General features: G+C 32.9%; 1 protein-coding gene across 2 annotated transcripts in view; it reads left to right on the top strand.

Annotated features, from left to right (window-relative positions):
- LOC125074218 (homeobox protein invected-like) overlaps nt 1-26,016 on the top strand; it is a 77,869-nt gene extending 51,853 nt beyond the window's left edge. The window contains exons 4-6 of one of the 2 annotated variants that reach the window (XM_047685487.1): nt 22,451-22,456; nt 25,170-25,273; nt 25,518-26,016. In XM_047685487.1, the coding sequence (XP_047541443.1) occupies nt 22,451-22,456; nt 25,170-25,273; nt 25,518-25,778 (371 nt within the window). In that variant the 3' untranslated portion in view covers nt 25,779-26,016. Of the gene's footprint in view, nt 1-22,450; nt 22,487-25,169; nt 25,274-25,517 lie in introns of both variants that reach the window. The other variant, XM_047685486.1, reaches the window with a different exon arrangement.
- The last annotated feature ends 1,633 nt before the right edge of the window (nt 26,017-27,649 follow it).

The following is a 27,649-nucleotide window of genomic DNA, read 5'->3' as shown; positions in this document are numbered from 1 at the left end:
GCGAAATAACTATGACGTCATGTTCCGTCTCGCTCTCTCGTTTCTTAGTTTTGTTTTGCTGCCACGGTGTAAGATGCGCGGGCCACCCAGAGGGCAGCTAGGGTTGTCGCTTGCAAAAATTTTGATATTTTTATTTTGATATTAATTTTAGTGATACTTAATATTTGTTTATTGTTTATTAATAAAAAAAAAACCAAAGTATTCGTTCGTTTGTTCGTAATGAAAATCTCTATTCAGTATACATACATTTAATTGTATATTCTTGACAATGCAATGTACCTTTTTCATTTAAGAAAAAGTCTAACGATTAACTTAGTTCTAGAGACCGTATCGTCTTGTGCTGAAGAGATAAACAATATACTAGCTCAAACTTCACGGTATTCTTGTGGAATTCTGAGCTCAGAAGCCAATACTAGCTGTATTACAACGGAACGTCAATATACAGTAAATAATTTATTTCAACAACAATAAAACTAAACTATTATAAACTGCTAATGAGTTTAAGTTAGTTATAGAGTTTTCATGCTGTTTTTGCAAAGGACGCAAATAATTCCATATGTAAAGTTTTAAGAATGAATTAAAGAAATATACTTGGATATATTTTTATTTAATTGTAGTGTAACATGCGTGCCATCTGTATAGACACTGGCTTTTATTTATTCTAATACTAAAAAGTACTTAGTACTGTAATGTTCCGGTTTGAAAGGTTAGTGAGCCAGTGTAATTACACATACAACAATAAAATGCGGTAAATTTTTAATTTTTTTTTTTAATTGGCAACCCTACCTTGAAATATAATTACCAGTATGGCGGACGCAAAATGAATTTGTCAAAACATACGTACGCTAAGCGAGTCCGTTCCGATGAATCGACGGATGAACGATCCGATCTCAGACAACGTCCCACCACGGATGCTGATATAAGCCGACAGCACACGCTACGGGATCTGCGTTAACAAACAATATGGATATCCGTACTAATATTATAAATGCGAAAGTAACTCTGTCTGTCTGTTGCTCTGTTCGCAGCTAAAACATTGAACCGTATTCAGTGACATTTGGTATGAATCAAACTTAGATTTTTTATGACTCGCGTTTTGAGGGGGGGGGGGCGATACTAGTAGTTTTTTTTAATGGTGGACGAGCAAATAGGCCACCTGATGGTAAGTCACTACTGCACGGCGTTGGAAGCAATATTAAACATTTCTTACATCGCCAATGCGCCACTAACCTCGGGAACTGAGATGTTATGTCCCTTGTGCCTATTACACTGGCTCACTCACCCTTCAAACCGGAACACAATAACACTGCTGTTCTACAGTAGAATCTGTTGAGTGGGTGTTACCAACGACGACACAGAGCGCTTCTTTCAAGTGAACAATAAAAACACAAGTATTATCAACAACGTAAAATTCACGCACGTCAACCTTCTCCGAAACGTGGTGTATCTTCCCGTATACGTTTAACGTGTATTGGTTTAGTCATTTTTTCAGTATTTTGAATCAAAATGTGTTCAAATACGATTAAATACTTTCAAAGTCTTTGATGCAACGTGTACGCGCGAGAGAAAAGTGGAATGTTCTTTTGGTAAAAAAGGGGTTGATACCTCAAAATTGGGCTCTGACTCGTGAAGACACGTTCTTCTTGGGAGCGCTCCCTTGGTCTTCTTACACTCGAAGAACACAGCCAAAGGGATGGGTGATATTACAGGAGAAGGATAAGTCGGTTACACAAGCTAATTTCAAAAGCGCGGCGCACTCACACAACACACGTTACCGCGGCTCACACGAGAAGGGAAGAGAAAAAAGAAGTACGTCATACGTCAAATCATTCCACAGACAAACAATGACGCCTCAATGCACGCATAAACCTAAATACGCTACACAACGTTTCTGGATGTAATACTTTTATTCTGCTACTGTATATTATCTATTATTAATAAAACATACTCAAGAGAGAGGCGGCCTTAGGTAGTTTTTATTATTATTGGACATTTGACGTTTCGCCTGATGGGAGATACTGACATGCTCTATGATTGAAATGGTGGAAACTACACTACAGAGTATCTTGCCGGTTCTTCTCGGTAGAATCTGCTTTCCGAACCGGTGATACTTTACATTTAATTCAACATTGTAACATGACGATTCAATATTTTATGAGCCTACTTATTACATATATATATAAAAAACCAATTCCGAACTGCTGTTCGGTATATATATATGTAATTTTTTTTCAGTAGCAACTGAGATATCCTCGACTAAAAATCTTAATTTTATTTGATTTGATTTAAACTGCTCATGACCTTTTATATATAAAATTTGTAGACGGACGATTAATTGTGCCACTTGATGGTAACACCATCGCCACCACCACAAATGCACAGTTAATCTTGGGAACTACGACATTCTCTTCTTTGTGCCAGTATTTACACTGGCACAATGGAAAAACAACAATACAGAATATTTAAGTTAATATAATATAATAATTGGGTGGTACCTAACAAGACGGTCTTGCACAAAGCCCTACCACCAAGTAAATAGTGGCTATGGGTACGTAGTAACCAGACCAGCAAGTCTTATCACCAGATAAGTCAGTGGAAACTAATGATTCCACCATTGTCAGCTCGCGACAAATCATGCAGTATATATCATGCAAATACGACTTGAGGAATGGACATTTTTGTGATTATATACAGGATGTTCAAAATAATGAATATCTATATATATATGTTAAGTTTAGCCAGGAGGATAATTTTCAGGGAGAAAGCGTTAGGATAGAAATGTAACACGAACAGCCTTATAAATTTCCCACTGCTGAATTAATGCCTCCTCTCCTTTGAGGAGAAGGTTAGAGCATATTCCGCCACTCCAATGCGAGTTGATGGATTCACATGTGGCAGAATTTCATTGAAATTAGATGTTTTCCTTCACCGTTGAACACGAGATGATTTTTAAACACAAATTAAGCACACGAAAATTCAGCGGTGCTTGCCTGGGTTTGAACTCGCAATCGGTTAAAATGCAGTTTTGTAAACGAAACATTTATTTGATAAGTTTTCAGAACCCGGATTTTAACGTGCAACATTCTTAACTATGTCTGTCCGGTTCTAACAGTATTATTTTTAATACAATGAAACTATATTTTATACAAAAATGTGTGTTATTTGTCGCCGTTACGTTTTTAACACACCATGTATAGTCAGCTTATTGACATCTTTATCTCTTGTGTGGTCCGCCCACGCGATGTAACTTTAGTATGATTTATTATGTAAGATTTTAACACTTTTTATTTATATATATATAAAAAGATACGAAATCTTTGTTTTGTTAAATTAATACGAAAGTGTCTATGTTTGAATATTGTTGGGACATAATTATATCCAACCTAGAAGTTAACGCCCTTAACTCGTACGGCTTGAAGTGTAGGCCTCGACTAGAAAATCACTACTAAAAATTCAGGCCTATAAAAATAATAAAATACTATTTAAGTTTATAAAAATAAAATATTTAAAAAACAAACATTGATATGATTTGTTTGATAGATTTTATTAATTCTCTCGCCATTGAGAAGCTTTTATTTTCCAAAAGTTTACAAAGGCTATTTTCATTTCGACTCGGTAGCGAAAGTGATCCCGTGACGTCCTCCGATGAGACGGGGAAGGTACCGCTGGTTTTTAGTGGGTGTTTCAGGCGAGTCCCATATACACTCCCCCCAATAGGGAATTGCGTACCGCATTTTTCAAGTGAAAAAAAAGGCTCTTTTGAATTTGAGTTATATTAATAGTTCAGTCTGAATAGGCTACCGAATTTCTATATCCGCGTGTGTCTGTGTGTATATATTTGTTTATAGTCAAAAATTTATTACGCAGACGAAGCCGCGGGCTGCTTCGATATAAATCATAGTCATATACAGAATAATGTCACGATTACTCTCCAATAAAGGTTGTATATTCGTCGCTTAACTTGTGATTGCATAATTTCCACCTCATAAATAACTTTCGAGAAACCCAGAGAAATATAAAAAAGCGCAACTTTATCTATTAGTTCATATTTTTTATAAAATAGACGTCAATTATGAGTTTCTTTCAAAACGTCGGTTCCGTATGCCGTCTCACTAATATCATAAATGCGAAATCTTTCGATGGATGGATGTTTGTAATTAAATCACGCAAGAACGGCTGAACGGAACTGAATGAAATTTGGCATCGAGATAGATTATACTCTGAAATAGTATATAGGGTACTTTTTATCGATAACACTTACCCCTTCCCCTCTCAAACGGATGTAGTATTTTTTACTTATTTTTTAATTTTTCATCGTGAAGGTTTTTATCGATATTAATGCAAGATACATACATAATATATTTATTCAATAAATAATCTAATTTAATTAATACAGCTATGTTATTATTCGAAAAGGTTTAGCCTAGACTTTGGTATTGGTTCTTTTCGGTCGAATTTATATTCCGAATCAATGATTGTTTTAAGTTTAATCGTAACCTGATGTTTGCTGTGTGTGCTTATAAAAACCTACTTGATTGGTGAATATTTTGATACGCAAAGCCCTATGTCGGTTAGGTTCTTAATACTAATATTATAAAAAACAATCAGACAAGTTCATATCTCACATTTAATATTAGTATTTTCATATAAAACACAAGAAGAATTGAAATACAAAAAATATATTTTCGTCGTGACTACGGATCTCTAAAAATAATTTATAGGTTCCGGGAAATGAATAATTGAATGAATCAATCAAATCAAAACAAATGACAAGATCATTTATAAGATAAAATACGTAGTTTTTTTTCAAAATTATTTATATTCGCGGATGACTAAATATTCCAATTTTTTAGTAACGCTACTGGCGTGATTTGGAATTTATTATTATTATTATTTCTCAATATAGGTAGGCAGGCTGACAAATTGGCCTACCTTATACCTAATAGTGAGTTCACCGCTGCCCGTGACATATGCACAGCAAAATTCACATGTGTCATTCCCTTTAACATCTTGGACAAATTTTAACTCATTACGTATTTTATAAAATTACACGTTAATACCGCTGATGAAAGTATTCCTAACCGGGTATCGGGCCGGCTAGGGACGTCAGTTTTAAGAGAGACCGGCCATCTATGGAGGGCATATTAGTTCACAAGTTTGCCCGCAAAGACAGGTGCAGGTGACTCAAGAATTCAGGCACAGAACCACACACACACTTCCAAGTTGCAAATTCCGGGCTGTTATCGAGAAGATTTCAACCGAAAACCCAAAACTTGTCATCGGCCAGACTTGGAGTTTATATCCAGGACTTCGTGATCTGCAGCTTTATAAGTCAACCAACAAGGCATATTAGCATTAGCCTTTTAGCATTAGCAGCCTGTAAATTTCCCACTGCTGGGCTAAGGCCTCCTCTTCCTTTGAAGAGAGGGTTTGGAGCATATTCCACTACGCTGCTCAAATGCGAGTTGGTGGAATACACATGTGGCAGAATTTCGTTGAAATTAGACACATGAAGGTTTCCTCACGATGTTTTCCTTAACCGCCGAGCACGAGAGGAATTATAAACACAAATTAAGCACATGATAATTCAGTGGTGCCTGCCTGGGTTTGAACCCGCAGTGGTTAAGATGCACGCGTTCTAACCACTGGGCCATCTCGGCTCATTACACCAACGAGGCAGCTATGTTAATTCTATCTGTAACTTAAACATGATTCTGTATAATCTGTGACCTCTCTGTGGAAATAAAAAAAATCTAAGCATTTAAATGAATATTGGAAATATTTTTTATACATTTCTCGGTATTTATTGAAATGTATAGAACATGTGTTTATAATAATTAATGTAAGAAATTATATTAATTTGCAAGCAATTTGTACGAAAAATAAACTAACACATTTTTTTTATGGAATAATATTGTATACCTTTGCCACAATTTTAATGATGTGTGTTTAAATATGAACATATAAATTCCATTAGTAATAAGAGGTAATAAACAAATCACTAGAAATTTAGCATTTACGATCACCATAAATTTATAATAATGTTACCGGACGCTACTATAAATTAAAAAATAAAATGTCATTTTATAATCTGTGAAATCGCTTCGAGACGAAACGATTAAGATTGATAAGACGAAATAGTCACGATAGGGAACCATTTATCTAACGAAGTTTATATTAATGCTACCATTAAGGCTTTCAATCAAGTTTGAGTTAACCGTGTAGAATAGCCCTAAAAATATCAACGATGACGATTTGTCAAAGCATGGAAAGACCTTCGTCTATCGATTAAAAAAGTTAGAAGCAATCCCTTGTTCCTTTTTTAAACACTCGAGAAAGCGAAGCGATTAACAAACAGATTAAAAATAACAAACTCTAAACATTCTTCAGGAAGTCTAAACAATATTAACAGAAATGAAAACAATCCCGACTTCAATCCGAAAGCATCGTGATGTGTGGTCGGCCATATTAAATTTTATTAATTCACAGCACTTTTTATTCGTCTCCGCTTAATGGTCGCGTATTTATTTTATCCCCGCTTTTGCCGCGTAAATCATATAGAACTGTCAAAGTGACAGCGAATTTGGCGCCAACTGCAGCTGTCAATTCCACAGTTCCATTTCACGGAGTCGAGTTTAGTTAATTTCGGATGAATTTTAATACGTGATTAGTAGAACTAATGCTGTCGCGAACATATTTATGCGACAGTTATTTCTGTAAAAGTATTCGGTTATTTTTGACTCAATATCTTTGAAATAGGGGCCATTATAGTTCGTGTTCGAGATAAGTGTCGTTTTATTCCCCATTAACGTGTAGACAAATTTGTTCTTGCTCTGTGTTCTCATAACATTTATTTACCGTTAATTGATAGGCCGTTGGTGTTGTCAACAAATTAAAAGTTGGCGCGAAGCGGAACCCGTTTGTTTTCGATTTTTAAATTGTCCGTGGGCGGATTACGGCTAGTTAAATATAATTGTCTATGATTACCAGCTAGTATCAACTACTGTGGGCTAAAAGCGGTCTTTAGAGGACGGTATTTTTGCTTCGGACCCGTAGCGATATTAAAGTCAATTATATTAAATTATAAGTTCAAACTAAATTCATGATAGTGGCTTTGGATAAATTCGTCATTAGTAATCGTTTTGGATTGAATGATTATAAAAATTATTCAAGTCGTTAAAATCGTTCGTCAATTTTAAATCTTGAGATTAAAGCTTCTTTGTTTTTAGATAATTCGCGTTGTTTGTGACTGAAGGCATAATATTTCATTTCTTTGTTTCATTTCGATGTTTGCTTAGATTAAGCAATTATGCAAAATGAAATGTCATATTTAGTATTGTCAAACTATTTAAAAAAAACCCACACATTTAGTACAATCCAATGGTTGGAGGACCAAGGATAAACCAAACAACTTTGTCCTTAAATTTGACATGACGTTATTGATCAAGATAGTATTTAATCTGTGCTATTCACAGTGGACTTGTAAAAAAATTATTTTTTAAATTTCGCCTGAGTTGCTATCGAAACTTTGTAAGTAAAATAATGCGGATTTAAATGGCTAAGTGAAATAGTTTATTGTATTAAAAATAATAAATATATACTAATGGAGAGCGGTTTATAGTGCGTAATATCAGGTCTATTGGCGAAACCAATTTGACGAGATGGTATGTTCTTCAAGTCCGTTTTGGTAGGTACTACTTACTTCATCTTTTATTCTTAAATCTTTATTTAATATTTTAAGGTAAAGGTATAAGTTCCAATTCTATAAACGAAGTGACAACAAGCTATCAATCATGGCGGGTAAATAGCTATTTGACAGCTGTCAAATTAAAGGAAAAAAATGGCGGCTTTCTTTTATGTATAAACGAGATTGTCGTTTTAACCGATATTTATTGATTTACTTGGAATTTGTACTGTTGGTTATTAATGATCTAACTAGAGCTTTGTGAGAAAAAATAAATGTTTTAAAAAAATATTATTTGTAACTAAAATTTATACAATTTTTATATGTAAGCTAAACTCATTGAATAATTGTCACCGATGATATTTCTCATATGAATACTGATGATTGGGAATACATTCAAACCCTTGAATTAAAACAGTATTTTTTAAATTTATTCTCCAGTATTATTCTTTATTCGATTCGAATCTCACTCTTGAAAAATCCTAAGATGAGTCGCTATTTCTATACATATGTCCCTTATATTATAATTATTATATACGAATATCGAAATAAATAATCGGTATATATATATAAGTATATTATACTTTAAATTTGTATCCCAGAGAACCGGAATTACGATTCAACTGGGAAATACTGCTAGCATTCTTGCCTCCATTCCGCGCGGTCGAGATTTATACAGTAACTATTTTTACTTTTATCTGTACTAGCTGAACCTGCGGCATTTAGTTCATAAAACTTTACCTACACACAAACTGTTACCCCCAATTTCTACCCCCGAGGGATAAATTAAAAAAAGCCAATGTCCCCCAGGACTCAAACTGTCTCCACACGTAACGTGCGACTATTGCAACGTGCTTTACAAGTTCAGAAAACATTTTTCAAATTAATACAAATAATAAATTTAAAATCAGACGAAACCGCGTGTTGAAGCTAGTGATACGATATATATAGTTCCCCTTGCTTTGCGCAATTAATATTGAAAACAAACTATAATAACAGTATGAGATGTCATCTGTCTTGATAACATATATCACTCGAATGTTTTTTTTTTTTTTTAAGTACAGGCGCTGGCGGGTGTAAAGTTTGACAGTATAAATAGTTTTTTTTTAATGTATTTGCTTGAAAAATGAGGCAGTATTTGTTTTTAATAATAATATTGAATTAAATAGGCTCTTATAAATAATTTTATATCGTCATGATACTGGATTAAGCTTATTGGGAACATATCTTTAATTGATGCTTTGTGCCAGTCCGTTTGGGTAGTTTTAAAAATGATAATAAATAATAAAATTCTTAACAGCACGGTCAAATCGTAACTTCACAAGATAAATTGAAATTTAAACACCGTTTTCGGAGATTTAGATTCTACCAAACCGGTCAGAAACTTAGTACTAATTTTGGTTATAGTTTATCTGTCGCGATGCCACAATCCCCTGCGTCTGTGCGTCTCCGGTTACATTACACTGCGGTGGTTCGAAAAATTAAGTCATCACTCACAACGATCTTTATGTTTCTTTTTTCTAAATACCATCTGGGACAGTATTATGCAACCGTTAGATGATATTAAAAGACAATTAGAAAAATATATTCATGACGAAAGTGTTAATGACAGCTCGTGATGAGCTTCAAGCCCCGTATCGGGCTCATATGTAATTTTCTTTGCTAGTAGATTCTTAAGAGCAGTTTGTGCGCTTGCCTCGGAGGGTAGGTGAAGTGTTTGGTATTGGGGTTGGGTCGGTTAGGTGAGGGAACAAATGCTGAGTTTGTATGGTATCGAAAGCTATATCTCCTGGGTTAGCTAGTTAGTAATATAATTGGGTCGGTTGGTTCAGCTTTGACAATGGTCGCCGAGAAATCAGTAACAAGACATTGCCATCAAATAAACAATGAACACGATTTAAAAAATATATAAAAAAAACACAATTTCTGCAAGAGAGAAAACAACAACATGGATATACAAAACAAATTATATGCAAAAATAAAGAAAATCTATTCGAATAATAAATCACAATCATGTAAATTTTGCATAAAACCGTTCAAACGCTTTTATAATCCTTATTTTGACAGCAAACTCTTCAATGGAGGTAAAAAAAAAAACGTGCGACCGAGACACCGCTATACGAGCGACCGAGACGGGTGACGTTCAACTCTTTGGGTGGTATTATGAATCATGGTAGCAGGGATTATATGACAGATTAAAAGTTTTTTTTAAGCTTCAAAGTCAAAATGTCGATTAGTAGTCTAAACACAGATTATAATGACAATTTCAATATGTTTAAATAGTATATAATAAAACTAGGAATTGGAGTAAAAAAAAAGTATATCTTTTGTGGATATTTATAAATTCGTGTAACCGAATCAGTCTGTTGATATTACAAGCTAAGGTCAGCTAAGGTAAGGTAAGCTAAGGCTAAGATCTCCTCTCCCTTTGAGGAGATCTTTTGTAGCTTATTCCAATACATAGTATATAGATAGTGGGTTGGTCGATATATATGTGACAGAATTTCGTTGAAATTTTTACTTGTCATATTCATGCTTGTCTGGGCTTGAACCTGCAATCATCGGTTAAGATGCACTCCATCTAACTTGGGCACCTCATCCGTAAATGGGGACCTCATTTATAATCGGTTATAGACAAAAATGTTGTAGAAAAACCTACTACTGGGCTAAGCCCTTTTTGAGGAATATATTTGAAGCCACCAATATTTGCTCACAATGCAGGTTTATCCACAAGGTTTCTTCATAAATACATGAATTATTGACACAAATTAAGCACATGGAAACTTAGTCATGCTTAATTTTAAAAAACAGCGGTGTCCTATATGTTTCTCCGATGGGCATCATGGGATCGCCTTGAGTTGCTACCATGTCGCCCAAACAGTCGGAATACACGCGAGCATCCAATTCCTAGAGGCACAGCGCTTTCTATCCCCTGGGCAATCTTAGCTGACCCAATCATGGAGCTACCATACCTCTCTAGTTTCATATAGAGCAGTAGCAAACAAGTGCCAATAATTTCATCCGACACGGTTTTGTTCAAAATGTGCTTCTGTAATTGTTAAGTTTCATAATAAGGCTGTGTCACACTCTCGGACTTCAGAAAGCACGGTAAACCCGCAATTGATTTCATTACCGTCGTGTCGGAGTCGAAGTGAACCTGATTGGCTTCCCCGAAGAGTGATTTAGATGAGTTTTATAAGCGTTTAGCTATTGAGCATAAACTACTTAAATACTGATATGGCCCAGTGACAGTGACACACGTCATAACCGAAGACTGCGGGTTCAAAACCTGGTAATTAATTTGTGTTTATAATTCATGTGAAGAAACCAGATTGAGAACCTGCATTGGAGCAGCGTGGTGATAAGCTCCAAAAATTCTCCTTAAAAGGAAATGAGGAACTTAATCCAGAAGTGCAGTTAAGACTTTAATGCAACACTAAAATGTTTATGGAAGACGACATTCCACAGTAAATATTTCACACAATAAATATTGGTACATTATGCCAGATTATTACATTATTCGTTTTTTTTTTTTGGAAAAAAAACCTGAATTTGAACCGGTGAACTTTTAAGGATATCATTTTATTTGGATAATAAAATATCGGAGACGAGGCTGAATGTTGTATTACCTTTAACTTATTGAAGACAAGAAAAAAATATGTCATTCTTGACAGTTTATAACGTATAATAATATTATAAAGAGGTAAGATTTGTTTGTTTGTAGAGGGTAATCTCAGTAACTAAAATCTTCTAAAAAATATTTCACTGGTAGAAAGCTACTTTGTTCCTGAGTGCTATAAATTATTATTAAATTTTATTTATTAAGAATTTGCACACGTGAGAAGCCGGAGCGGTTCACTAGTGTAAAAAAAATTGATACACGTGTAAGTAAAAAGTTCATAAAACCTCTTTCGAGTCATAATAGTGTGCAATAAAATTTATAACCTTAGATATACCAAAAAAGTATTTATCAAGACTCGTAAAGATCTAAAAAATCATTAATACTAAACGCGAGATCACCGCGAGCCAGACGGACGGACAAAAAAAACACAAACGGAAGACAACTCAATTACTCCACAAACACGACCCGCAAATAGAATAATTATCGCCGTACAAAACACAACCTTAATACTTAATTAGTAAGGTATAAAATACAGCAACGACTAAGCCGTACAAATTCCTTAAAACATTAACAAATTTATCGAATCTATCAATTATTTATTGAACCTTATTTAATTGTAATAGTGCTTAATTTATAATAACTATTCAATTCATTGTTATGCAAATTTGATTCTTATGTCAATGACGTTAAAGTACAAACATTTCCTATTATCACTTCTCAAAAGCGAGTTCCTTTTTTCAAAATGTTCGTTCGAAAATGGCTACAATTAAATATAAACATTCAATTTATTACGATAAAGTTCATTTTCAATTGTAATAATTTAGATTCAAGTGTGCATGAGTGATGATTTGATATGCAAATTTGAGCTGTAATTACTAAGTATAAGGTGCTTATTTCAATGTTTAACATCAGCCTGAGTTGTAGCTCTAACTTGGAAATGTTTTGGTGACAGCGTACGACGCGTGGTTCGGAATACTTGGAGTCGAATTACGCAAATAAATATTTTCTAATTGATTAAAATAGTTTATATATAATAAAATATTTTACTATTTGCACTTACAAATTTTACTATTTGGTGGAGTTACTAAAAATTAAACTATATTTAGTATTTTTTATTCTAATAAAAGCAAGAAAAGTGAGCAATATTTTTGCTTCTATTTGTTGATAAGGCTTTGTGCTAGAGCATTAGATATTCTACCGCCAAACAGCAATACTTGATATTGTTATGTTCCAGTTTGAAGGGTGAGTGAGCCAGTGTAACAGGCACATTATGTGATCATTAACATCGCCACAAAAATACATTACGACAGGATTTTCACTAAAACTGTAAAAAAAACAAAAGACTACACAAAAACCAGAACAAAAACACGTAACTCTGTACATTCGCCAGAAGTAAAACATAAGTAACGTTAGATATGGAAACGTTGTATGTGTCAAATAACTTTCATTTTATAAATATTGTTTTTTAATAACTATTTACAATTGTTTGAATATAGAATAGCAACATGGCCGAGGTTTAAAAAAAATTACAAAGGGGTTAATTTTTTTTTGTTTTGTATGTTGGTAGTAATCTCGCGAACTAATCATCCAAGTCGAAATTATTTTTAAGGCTACTCCTTAAGGCTATTCCTTAATGCTTTAGGGTATTAATTATATTGATATTATATCAATTTATTTGTTAATCAATTGCACGTTACAAAAGCGGAGCGCTAGTTAGATAATATATTTGTTAGAAAAAAAAATACATTTTTTTTATTGTACAACAAACATCCACCAGTGCTAGAACAATTGTAATTGCGCAAAAAAGGATTCTGCCCAACAACAGACTTTGCTCAAATACAACAAAATATATAAGATCACGTGATATTGGTTGTAATCGATATTATATTATACATATAAGCACGTCTTATTTATATTATTAGTTACAAAAATTGAATTAAATAATGTATCTTTATAGGAAACGACTCCATGCCTTCGACCTCCCTGGGTGGTCGCCCACCCAGGCCAGCGTTTGTACGAGAATTAGGCGCCAGTACACACTATTGGTACTTTGCTTTGAGATATTTTCAGACTTTTCAGATGTATTTAGAACTAGGTACAGGTATGATGACTTTTTATCGTAGTTTTGTTACAACATAGCACGATAACTACTATGTATGTTTGTAATACCTTCCAATATTATCAACGCGAAAGTAACGAAAGAATTCGATGAAATTTCGCAGGATGGTTCGAGTTCCCGGGTAGGAGATATGTTACTAATTCACCCCTCAAGGGATAAAGGGGGAACGAAGGTTTGTGTGTTATAAATGAGGATTGTAATGCTTATCTGAATAAACTACTAAACCTTTATACGTAAAACTTATACGGGAAGATACGGTGCATTTCGGAGAAGGTTTAATCAGTATTATTATTATATAAGTGTCGCGTGACAAGCAAGTTATACACAATTATACTATACATCATACGTACGGATTGGATTTTATTTTTTGAGTGGAATAAATATTTCTTTCTGTATGCAAAAACTCAGATTCGTTGATTCGTTCCTGGATGAATGAAGGGCAACCAAACAAATAAACACAAATTTACACGTCTTTAACAATCACCAGTTGTGACTTTAGAAATATCTAGAAGTACCCGCTTTGTTTGGAAAAAAAAAATGAACCCGTAAATGACCGACTACCAAGTCTCTCATCTTTTGAGGCAGTCTATCTCACCAAGCTGCTCCAGTTCCTGTTTAGGAAGACACAAATAGCAATACATACAGATCTTAAGATGTTCTTTCATTACAGCAAAATCACCTGCAACCACATGCAACTTCTCACCATCTCGGATTCTAACGACTAAACTCAACACAAATCAAAAGTCTTAATTTCGTATAATAACCGAATTATACTAATATTTAATTAAAGTATTTATTGAACAGCTGATCGATTTGTATAATAAAAAGCGGCGAGTTTACCGGCGTTATTAAAAGTAGAGCTACTTAAGTGACAGACAGAAGACACTGTCAATAATAAACTGTCAAAAAAGTTACTGTATTATTCTTAAAGTGTACTCTGTAAACATTGTCGCGATGAGAATATTTCTAACGGTCGGTTCGGAAGGTATTTATCGAATATATTTTTGAAGTAACCCGATTATTATTATTATATTGTATTACCTAATTAACCATTTAGGAGCCGAGATGGCCCAGTGGTTAGAACGATTTCGGGTTCAAGCCCAGGCAGGCACCACTGAATTTTCATGTGCTTAATTTGTGTTTATAATTCATCTCGTGCTCGGCGGTGAATAAAAACATCGTAAGGAAACCTGCATGTGTCCAATTTCAACGAAATTCTGCCACATGTGTATTCCACCAACTCGCATTGGCGCAGCGTGGTGGAATATGCTCCAGAACCTTCTACTCAAAGGGAGAGGAGGTCTTAGCCCAGCAGTGGGAAATTTACAGGCTGCTAATGTAAAAATAAATACTTAAACGTACATTAAATGTTATAGTTTTGAGATAGATTTTTATTTTACGCTTTTTTTTTCGTAAACCAACTTTGCACTGTTACAAAATGTCAGCTGATTGTGTTTGTAGTATAGTCGTGACAAACTGACAGACATCAGTAACGGGATGGGAGTGTTCATTGGGCGTGATTTTTGAAATGATATTGAGTGAGCCAGTGTAACTACAGGCACAAGACACATCTCAGTTTCTAAAATTGGTGGCGCATTGTAAGGGTTAATATTTTACAGTAAACATTTGCGAGTATACTTATCTCCAATAATGTAAAGTGATATGAAGGTCAAATTAGAGTGCATCGTTCCATGTGTAACGTTTGTGTGAAACGTTTCTGCCGAATTGTATATGAATTCATTGATATAATAATTCTATAGATAATATATATATGGCAACTTTTATTGCAAAAATTAAACGAAATTTCCCAATGCTGGTCGAAACCCCTTGTTCCTTTAATATAACATGGAGATAATTGCATTAATCCACTACTGCATTTTTCACTCGAAGAAATAAAATAAAAAACTTAGATTTACGTATTAAAAAAATATAAAAAAGACTGTAATCTGTTTGATAAGTTTCATCATAAACAGTCCAGTACCTTTTTGATGGACTTAAGATGACAGTCGGATACTGGTAAAAGATAACATGTACTTATTACGTGTAGATATTAACTAATTCTAGTATTTATATAATAGTTTTATTTAAAAAATAATTATATTTACATTAATAAATAAACTGCATCTTGATGTTTTGTTTTGAACGTATGATAAATACATATGTACTTACATTATTATTTTTTTATCAAAAATATATTACAGTTAAATTCGCTAATTAAAAGTTAACTATTTTAAATATACACACAATCAAAACAGTAATAATTGATACGATAATTATTTAATGTAACAACCGGTGTGCATCAAAGCCTGCGCCCGCGCATTCCGCGCGTGATCCGAATGATTATTTACGAAGAATTCCATCGGTATCGGCTAAGCATTTGGATTGATTAATTAAGACTCATTTAGTATACTGATGCGAATTTTTAACCGACTTTAAGTAATGTGGGTGCTGTTATAAAAAGATACACTGTTTGTGTATGGGAGGATCGAGGGGGAATTCCACTAATTTATAACTGTTACGATATGTTACCGATTCTTTTTAGATCTAACTTCGATCGAACCGACCGGACAACTGTTTTAGTAGAATAGGAATACCCCCTAAACGTCAACGATTACGTTTGGATTACGATGACAGCGATTTGTTAGCAGACAGCTGTGCCTGAGACTCGCCAAACGTCAAACTACTTTACTAGTGTGCGTGTCTTAGTACCCAACAGCCACTTTTTTTTCGTTATGACCTTTACCGGTCCATCTAGACATATACCTAAACAATTAAAGTTCTTTATAGTCTATATTATATTAATCCCTGAGTTGAACTATCGCCTTGCTGAGTTTCATCGAAATATATTTAGCAGTTCTTGCGGAATACGCTTCAAAAACAAACCGACAATAATTTGAAGAACGTATTTAAAAAAAATATACTTTTGTTTAATTTATGTGTATGTACATAATTAACAGTTTTATTACACGCAAAGACAGACAATGTTGATTACATGTTAAATGTTTAATGTATAGTAATTCTGTATTTATTCAGTATATATTCAAAATGAACTTAAACATACCAACATTTTTATTGAATATTTACGCTTCAACTATTTTTATAACTAAATAAATAATTAAAAAAATAAATAAACTAGAAACGTCAAAATTAGCATAAATATTTACGCGCCAACCGAAAATACAAACCAATATGGCCGCTCATGAGTCGGCACAGGTAATAAAATAATAAACGTCACAATTGCTTAATTTATTATGCCTAGCTGTCAATTTATTTGCATAATATCTTGATTCTAGTATTGATACATTAAATAATGAATTATAATCCGGAGTGATGTATCGTTTTTGATAAAGTTTAAACGGTTTCGTATGTTAAGTAGTTTTTTGACTAAAATAAAAACATAATCTGTTTTCAGTTTTAACATTGTATAGTTTTTCTACACGATATAGGAACATATAGTTGATATACATATAACATATATGTATGTATAATGTCTGTATGTAATTTTGAAATGAATGCATTCTTTAATTAAAAAAAAAACAACAGTTTTATTTTTAAACTGTTTGCTAAGGAACCTTTTAATCTTTATTTCATCAAAATCGTTTCAGTCTAGCAAGAGTTATATCACTTATAGTAATTAGTAAGTCGGGTTTTGTTATATCTGGGGAATTCTCGGCTTTTCACTACCATGCATTTATTATACATATAAACCTTCATCTTGAATCGCTCTGTTTATTGATTAAAACCGCATTAAAATCCGTTGCGTATTTTAAAAGATCTAAGCGTACAGACGGCGGGAAGTGACATTGTTTTATACTATATAGAGATTATTAAGGTAGCCTGTCCATAAATTCAGAATTACTTGAAAATGTCTGGTACAGTGTAGCTGATTTGATGATGTAGCTGGGAGCTTCGACTCTTCTGGGAAACCCTTCAAGTTTATCAGTTTCCGTTACTGACGAGATAGAAGCTTCGTTCTGTTTTCGACTAACTGGATGAAGATTTAATGAGTTGGCAGGTAGCCTCCCTTGCCTCGGACAACACCTAAAATCATCCCTCTATCTGTCTTCGTATTTTACTGTTGTAAATTGTTTTTTATTATTTTTATATTGATTTAGGTAAGTGTCCATCTTGGTCAATGATTGCAAATCTTTAAATGTTTTTTTTTTAAGCGTGCACCGGAAATACCGTCACCCGTACATCGGCTTCCGTAACCGCCTTTGATGCTTAATAGACTCTATAAACCATATCTACATAAATACCCCTTAATTGCTGATTTTATTAATAATTTTTAATTAATAAAATCTAAATTAAATGAAAATCAACTTTAATACCAAGCAATAAAAACATTTTTGGCGTGTCGCTTATTCACAGAAAACTTTATAATCCTTTTTAGTGAAAAATATTATTTTGTATCTTAATGCTCGTGAAATAAAGTTTAAATTTCTCAGTTCTAAAGAACTAATATTTAAAATAATAGAAAATCAATCTTATTAAAAGCGAATACAGATAAAATTCGATTGTAGATAAGAATAAGAATCGAATAAGACATTTAAAATTAAATATTGATTTCGAATTACGAACACACGAAAGTCAACCTTAGCTTTCAAACATAGAGTTTATTTTCCATTGTGTTCATTATTAGGTTCTTTATCATTCAAACAGTTATTAGTTGTATCGGAGCAAAATGTCTTCATTAAACAACTTCGTTGGTGGCATTTACTTGTAAAAAGACCCAGCTGTTTGTGTACCGTAAAAGTATTTGAAAAATTGTCGATAACTTTTTTTTTGTTTATTGTTTTCAAATTTATTGTTCGAAATTCAAACTTGATATCAAGAGCAGTGTTCCTTTATGACCCATTAGAAGTAGTACGCGTATCAGTGTTGCAGGATACGGGTTCTAATCCAGGCAAGCATTCTTTGTTAATCTATATCGCTCGTGTTTTAGGCGTTGGTTGACAGGTCCTAGATATGAAAAGCCTATGTCCTTCCTTGGAGTTAAAGTTAAAGCTTGCTACGTATCGAATTTCATTAACTTCAAATATTAGTACAGATCTTGTAAGTGTCTAAAATAAGTTTTTTTAACATGCAACACTAGATTAAATAATTTTTTGTTTCGTTTTTAAAGATATCGATTCGAGTAAACTGTTTAAGGAGAAAATATCTTTATGTAATTTAAAATCCCTTTCAATTAACAATGATGTATTATATTATAATAACAACCTTTTAATTGGGATGATAAAATATAATTATACAATCAAGTATATTATGAAAATATAAATATTACGTAATAGAAAAAAAATATATACAGATACTATTTTGTAAAAACATAAGGCAACATATTCTGACTGGCGGGTATCTGAATAATTCAACTTCATAAATATTTACTTGGTGGTAGGTAGCTTTGTGCAAGCCCAGAAGGTATCACTTACTTACTTAAGGTATTAATCATAACTTATTCTACGGCGAAACAGTAACACTAAGTATTGAGTGAGCCAGTGTAACATACAGTTGATTTAAGGAATGGTTAATATTTCTTACAGTCCATTGGGTGACCCATTTCTTTATACTAACATAACTTACATATTTTTTATTTACATCTAGTTGGTTGTAGGGCTTTATGCAAGCCCGTCTGGGTAGGTACCACTCACTCATCAGATATTATACCGCCAAACAGCAATACTTTGTATTATTGCGTTCCGGTTTGAACGGTTAGTGAGCGTAACTACAGGCACAAGGGACATAACATCTTAGCTCCCGAGGTTGGTGACGCATTGGCGATGTAAGGAATGGTTAATATTTCTAACAGACTATGACATCCACATGAAACCACAGACGTGCTGATTCCCTCAAACCTTCTGCTTATTTAAAGATAAAATGTTCTCAATAATGAAAGACTTGATAATTGAAAACCTAGATACTCGGGCTTTAAAGTTTGGATATAACTATTACATTATAAATATTTAAATCATTTCGACATTCCAATGATATCATGACTATAGTGCATGTATGTTTATCTTCGTAACCGGATCAGTGACGTCACGGACCACCCACGTATACACTAATTAAGACATTATATTACGTGATACGGGCGCGTTTCAAACGAGTTATTTTAAGCTCATATTGGTCAGAATTTAGCTTTAGGGATCAAAGGTTTAAATATTCATAGGTACACTTGTTTATCGGTTAACGTCTGTTCATGCGGACATTAAGTTCGTTTTTTTTATATGTAACTGAAAAAAAAAAACGACTAAACCAATATAGATAAAACTTATACCAGATGATCGAGCACGTTTCGGAGAAGGTCTTAATATACAATCTTCTCTGCTAATCTATACTTAATATTATAAATGTGAAAGTAACTTTGTCTGTCTGTCTGCCTGTCGCTCATTCAATGAACAAAATTTGACGAAATTTGATGTGAAGCAAACTTGCACTCAAAGGCTACTTTTTTGACTAACACATGACAACCGACCGAAGCCGCGGGCGGCAACTTGTATTATACATGCCTAAGTACCTAAACTCTGTCACCTCTTCACGATTAAATTGCTGAATTGATTTAGATGTGGTTTAGGCTATATAAGCTATTGAAATGACTGACGATTTCTATGTAAAGGTAGGTAAAGTTACGTATAGTTTTATTATGTAATCAGCTCGCTGTGCAGTTTCATCCTCTTTTGATTTAGAAGTGAAGGAACAAGTGGAACTTCATGTTCTTGAATCTCGTGTATACAGTAAATGATAATTAATGACATCCTGGCGATGACCCTTTGGCAAGGTTAGGAGCTCAGTCCACCGCGCTGCTCAAATTAACTCTCACCCATCTGCAAGTTGCATGCATGGTTTTTCTTCACGTACAATAACAGCCTATAAATTTCCCACTGCTGGGCTAAAGCCTCTCCATTTGAGGAGAAGGTTTTGGAGCATATTCCACCACGCTACTCCAATGCGGGTTGGTGGAATACACATATGGCAGTATTTCCTTGAAATTAGTCACATGCAGGTTTCCTCACGATGTTTTCCTTGACGCCGAGCACGAGATGAATTATAAACACAAATTAAGTACATGAAAATTCAGTGGTTCTTGCCTGGGTTTGAACCCGAAATCATCGGTTAAGATGCACGCGTTCTAACCACTGGGCCAACTCGGATCTCACGTACCACGAGATTAATTATAGAGACAAATTAAACACATTAAAATTTAGTTTTTTACAGGTTTGAACCCACAATCTTTGGTTACAATTTATAGCCACTCCGTCTAAATATCACCATCAATATCTTAACAACCCTCAGTGATTAAATATACAAAATATTTAATATACGTATCTGTAAAGGTATTCTTTGATTTCAATTGTATTCGATCGACATAACTTCGCATTTGAAATGGTGGAAAACTAAAGAGATTCTTGACGATTCTTCTCGTTAGAATCTATATTCCGAACCGATATTTTGATTTTTATTTTATTATATACATAAATAGTTGTAGTTTCGGCCTTGTCTCTTGGAGTTCAAGCTTGCTTCATAATAAATTTCAACCAAGTTGGTTCAGTGGTCTCGCCGTGAAAGTGCAACAGACAGAGTTACTCGCATTTATATTAGTATAGATTAGTAAAGACTCACTGAACAGGATTAATTTAACTGTAAAGTTACCAAGCATATTACGTTATTTAATGACAAGTCAGGTTTCAACTTTGTGGTGTAATGATTATACCAAATGATATACAAATATATCCTAACTAAAATTATAATCGCGAAAAGGTTTCGTTTGTTTGTTACGCTTTTACGTCTTAACTTCAACCACGAACAAAAGCCAAATAAACAACATTTTACATCGAATTTACGCGACATCATTACAAATGTGGATTTGTGAAAAAATGGCGCTTGAACGTCGACGAAACTGTTATCGTAACTTTGATAGTAAAATTGAAGTGGATTTAAGTGGTTAAGTGGAATAATTTCGTATTATAAATAAAGATATATTATTAGCGTCGAATACGTAAATGTAAGGTTTATTTATCTTCATTCCTTCTTTGATTAGTATATTTTGTATATCTGTAATATAATATTGGACATATACAGGCCCAACTGATGACGACCTCCGTGGTCGAGTGTACACCGGTTTTCATGGGTACGCTACTCCCGTGTTCGATTCCAGGCCGAGTCGATGTAGAAAAAGTTCATTAGTTTTCTATGTTGTCTTGGGTCTGGGTGTTTGTGGTACCGTCGTTGCTTCTGATTTTCCATAACACAAGTGCTTTAGCTACTTACATTGGGATCTGAGTAATGTATGTGATGTTGTCCAATATTTATTTATAAAACAATTTTACTTCTAGTAGTCGTAGACGTAGAACCAAACAACCCGATGTTTTATCGTAAGAGTATATATTAGTATTATGTTTAAGGTATATTATGTCATACTGGAGTATAAGCAACGTAATAAAATATATACATATATGTATATGTAGGTAGACTTTTCAATCATACCTAGTTTATAAGTTTTAATTAGTCGAAAAGTGTTTCAATAGGGTGCCCACATTAGGGGCAGTTACGCGTCCCCGACGTGTCCCCCTTGTGGCCACCCTAGAAAGCAACGCCCCTGTGCAATACATAGTATTAAACGAAGTGTCTGTTTGCATTTGCGAACCAATCTCTAAAAGCATTGAATTAAATTTTATCATTTCACTTTAGTTCAGTATTATTTAGCTCAACGTTTTTGTTTAGCGATGTTAAATGGTCACCACAATTAAAATTATGATGTTATGTCACATAAGCCTGTAGTTACACTGACTCACTCACCCTTCAAAACGGAACTCAATCATACTAATTGCTATTTGGAGGTAAAATATATGTGTGGTTGGTACCTAATCAGACGGGCTTGCACAAAGCCCTACCACCAAGTTTATAATAAGTTTTTCGGCGTGTTGAGTGTTTTTGACTTTCTGACGTAAATAAGTTTCACTTGTCACGTAATTCTGTGTGTGTGTAATTATGTTATGTATTTTAAATGTGTTTTTTTCTTTTGTTACAGGACGAAGTAAGTACGGGGCCCGCTCAGGGACACAACGTGAGACACAATGAATTAATTTTTTAAAATCACAATTACACTTATTTTTTGGAATATTTTTTTTTTTAAATATATACAACATCGAACAATTTATTATTATTTATTATACATCGATATTTTAATTAAAGTTTAACGTGTTTATAATCCTTTGAATATATTAATGTCTGGACGTATGTATATTGTTTATACCTAAAATTAGTTTAAAAAATTACTTACATTAAAAAAACAGTCTAAATCAATAAATTATTATTATTTATACTTATAAAGTTTAGCACGTTTTGAAGATTAAATCATGATGAATAAGCTTAAAGATAATTTTTTTAACAGCAAAAGAAAATGGTTCTTTAACTGACTGAACCGTGAAGCGTGACTCGAAAAAAAACCGTCAAATTAAGCACCTATAATGGGCTAAGGTAAAAACTGTCTCCAGAAAAAAAAAATCCAAAGGCCATTGACCTTAGATCATCAATCATTGTATACTTAAACGTAAAATGTGGAGTCATTTTGATCATTTATAGTTCCGTATCGTGAATTGTCGAAATGTTTGTGCGTTAATAAAACTTTCGATTTCATCAAATTTAATGGTCTGTGTGCTTGAATGATATAAGTATAATAAATTAAATTAATATATGTAACAATTTTTCAACCGTTTTTGGGATTCAAATTAGAACCCTATTCAAAATACAATCATTAAATTTCATGGCATTTTGCAAATTAATGACTGTATTATAGAAATATTATAGATTAATGATAAAAAATAATGAACAAAAGAATTCCCAGTGGAGGTAAATTAAAACTGGACACATTTTTTACTAATGAGTAAGATGGGAACGTTGCTTAGCATGGTTTTATGACTTTTTTATTCAATTAACCTTTTTTCGAGATTACTATTAAATGATTAATAATGAAACTAAATTTCACTCATGAATATACTATTGAATTGTCAAATTCCCTTTCAATTTTGTTTTTAATGTTTATATGTTTCTAATGTTTTATATATGTTACTGTAAAAACTCGAACAACGGTAAATCTTAAGATTTCCCAGTAAAACCTAAGATTTACCGATTATGAATGGTAAATGTCCATAAAACTTTGGGATTCGAACTTTTACCGTCATCCACTTGGTAAATCTTAGGATTTACATGTTAGGTTAGGTTTGAATGGTAAAAGTCCGAAAAAGTCGTCCCTTTATAATAAATACTTACATTTACCAACTCATGTCGCAAAATCTTAGGATTTACTGGAAAATCTTAAGATTTACCTTAGTTCGAGCTTTTACAGTAATTTATACATTGATATATACTATCGCTATTATTAATGCTTTTCGCGATTTTGTTTTTATAATAGTTTATTTGAGCACTGTGTCAAAATCAGCTTCCCGGTTATATGTAAACAAAATTTGCATCAAAATTTCTTGCCGTGTTCAAATGACTCAAGGAGGTTCGTAGCTCACCACGCCTCCACATTGCAGTTAGGTGTCTTTATGTCAACCGACATAGACAGTTTTCCATACGATGTTTTTCATCATTATCGATTGCATTATTGTTTATAACGAAATGGATTTTATGAAACTAATTACGCTTATGGAACTTAATTACTCTAGAATAAAACACTCGTTTAAGTTCCACCTGTTTGAGCTTTTTTATGAGTTTTTGTATGATTTTTATCTATGAGATAAAAAGTAAAACGTCTTTATTGGATATAAAGGTAAAAAACCTTGAAGGGCATAAAGACAGACTTGTTTCTTTAAGCAATTTCTTGTAGCAAAAAGAACCAGTATAGTGCTAATGCTGTTATGACATTACCTACAATTTAAGGCATTAACTATTACTAAGATCTCATAGATAAAAATTTCGAAGCATGTTTTTTTTTCACAGGAGCAGATGGAGTACCCGTGAGGCGATCGGTGCAATATTTTGACCAATTTTAAAATAAAATAGCGTTGTATGAATTGGTTAAGATATTGCATCGTCCGCTTTACGGGAATGCCTGCGAGGATGTGTTTTATTTGTGCTTTTCGTGTTTTGTGTACGCTTTTTTCGTGCCTGTTTTTTGTGTTTGTGTTTTTTTATATAACATTTGTGTTTTAATCGTTATATTATTGTTGAATTTTGTTTTCTTGTTGTGTGTTATGTGTTGCAATTGATTTAAGTTGCTTTGTTATAAACATATTAAATACCTATAGCTTAAAAATAGTTTACGTTATTAATAATGAACGATTATTATTAATTCACGTTTAAATACCAGTTCAATATAAACAACATGAGACTCGACTAAAGCTAGATCAACGAAACGTTATTACACTTAAATGGAATAATTATTTGTTTTGTAAATTAATGATTTTTTATTTGCAAAGTAATTAAACGTTGAAAAATATATGTGTGATAAAATGATACCGGGAATTAAACATTTATAATAAAATACGTCCAGACATTATATATTTCATTGTATAATTTAATACAAACTATTTTTATAGGTAATCAACTTAATTCTATGTCCCTACTGTTTGTTTACTTAAAAACTTGTGTCTGTATTGACAATTGAATGTCTTAATATACTTGGTAGCTTTGAAATTTAGTCAATAAATTTTACATTCCTTAATACTACACAAATTTAGGAAGCCATATTTTTACAAATTTTGCTTTCCTTGTACGGCTTGTAAATATTTTTTGTCGTAATTTAGGTCCTCGCACCAGAAGACCTAAGAAGCCGCCTGGAGATGGGACTCCAACTGATGAAAAGAGGCCTAGGACTGCATTTTCGGGACCACAGCTTGCTAGACTAAAGGTAAAAATTAAGATTTCAAATTAAAACAGCATTTCTTGTTAAAATATTAAGAAAAAACGAAAATTTTATATAGATCGTATTTACTTTTTTTCTTGAAATCGATTACGTCTTACAAACATTATAGATATTATTTGCAATTATAATAAAAAAAATCAACCACTGATAATTTAAAAATAGCATTATTTTAAGTAATTTAAGTCTTTCATAAAAATATATGCATTCAAAAAGCGTAATTTCCACACAGCACGAGTTCGCAGAAAACCGTTACCTCACCGAGCGTCGAAGACAGAGTCTCGCTGCCGAACTGGGTTTGGCGGAGGCACAGATCAAAATATGGTTTCAGAATAAACGAGCCAAGATCAAGAAGGCATCCGGACAGAGGAACCCGTTAGCCTTGCAATTGATGGCACAAGGGTTGTACAACCACAGCACGATACCGCTGACAAAAGAAGAAGAGGAATTAGAAATGAAGGCAAGAGAAAGAGAACAGAGTAATAGACAATGAAGTGTAGTGATCTCTCTTATTGTGAAGAAATTAAAGTAAAGAGTAAAGTAGAAGCCTGTGTTTCCTTATCAGGATGTTTTATAGCTTATTGCATCATGCTGATCCAATGCAGGTTGGTGAATACATGTTGGCAGATTTTCTTTAGAAGAATTCAGTTTTTCTCACGATGATTCTTTACAAATTAGAGCACAAGATGTATATTCTGTACAGTTACAGTACAGTTAGTGTTCTGTACAGTTTAGTGGTACTTGCCCGGATTTGCGTTCCAGCCGCTGGGCGATATGAGCTCGTAAAACATCAAAAATGTATACAAATATGAATGAGATGAATGAACGCATTAGAGGTTTTTAAAAAAATCTAAACGAACAAGTGAATATTGTTTCGATTTCTTTGAGTATTTTGAAAACCATCCAAAAAACTCACAAATAATTACTAAACAATCCGTGTAATGCAAAATGTCGACCCTAAATATACTGAATACGAGAAATTTGTTGCACATTGCCCACATTTTATTCTGGTTACGTTCAAAGGTTTATTTAGGACAACATACATTGGACAAATTTTAACACAGTCTTATAAATTGTGGAATTGTATTAAAAAAAACTAGAAAATAAGTCAGGCTAATTCTGAAATTAAATGTATAAAAGATGATAAAAATTTACTACTGTTTGGAATTCATTTATTCAATCATTGAATATACCTAAACCAATCATTAAATCATGATTATTGTGACACAATATTACAAGTTACGCCTAAAGCGTAATAATCCCATATCGAAAGAACGATATTAACTACATTTGGAAATAAGATAAGATTGTAAATAAATTGTCATTTAATGATGTATAATTTAACAGCATTTTGTGCAAGAAATATTTCAAGATGTCATGTAATTTTTATTGCACTTAAATAAATCGAAATCATTGAATGAAACTGCCGTTAAAAACCGTATATTTATGCCCATAAATTATAAAATCAAAATTGAATACAAAGCAGACATGACAAATTATTCGTTCATATGTAATATACATTTTTGGGGTTTACATAAACAGCATTAGGTACTATTAAATGCAATTTACTTTGATTTAAAGGAACTCGAATACTTGAGTGTATTTTTACACTTACACTAAGTTACTTGGATAGCCAACGCATTATTCACCGTAATATATTAATGTACTAAGAATTTATAGACAGACATAATATAATATGTGCATTATGAATAAGTACAGATGTAATGATTATTTGTAAACTGTGGTCAGAATAGGTAGTGTTGACTTACATCAATGACTTAAAAAATAATTAATGACAACTTTTTTTTTTAATTGCTGTATAACAAACATCGTAGGCATTGAAATCGTTCATTAAAGCTTAAAATTATTTACAAAATATGTGTAATGGATCATCATTAAAATTCAAATTTCCATGATATGATATTATTAATTCATATGTTAAGATGAAGGATATTATCTAGTCTGGGAATAACTTCAAATAAACCAAAATAAAGGAGACCCGAGATTTAATAAAAACATTTTTAATGGGGTTGTAATACCTGTATATTGTAGTTTATGAGTGTCATTAATTAATGATCATTGCCTTTTCCGATCACTGGTTACGTCATAAATTCTTATCTGTCTTAATATTTCTAACAAACAGGCTAACTATGTTACTTTTAATCTACGTAAAATACACTTAACATACAGACATTGTTATTGTATAATACTATGTTTTACTACACGAGGCTATTATTTTATAAATAATGATAATGAAAAAAACTAATCATAATAACAATGGGACGAACTGATTCACTAAAAAAACATTATTGTGACAATTTAAATTCAAACATGAAGAAATACATAAAAATTACTTAAATAAGT

The sequence above is a fragment of the Vanessa atalanta genome, chromosome 27, assembly GCF_905147765.1.
Source record: "Vanessa atalanta chromosome 27, ilVanAtal1.2, whole genome shotgun sequence".
Classification (NCBI taxonomy): Eukaryota; Metazoa; Arthropoda; class Insecta; order Lepidoptera; family Nymphalidae; genus Vanessa; species Vanessa atalanta.
This window is presented reverse-complemented; position numbering and strand designations above follow the sequence as displayed.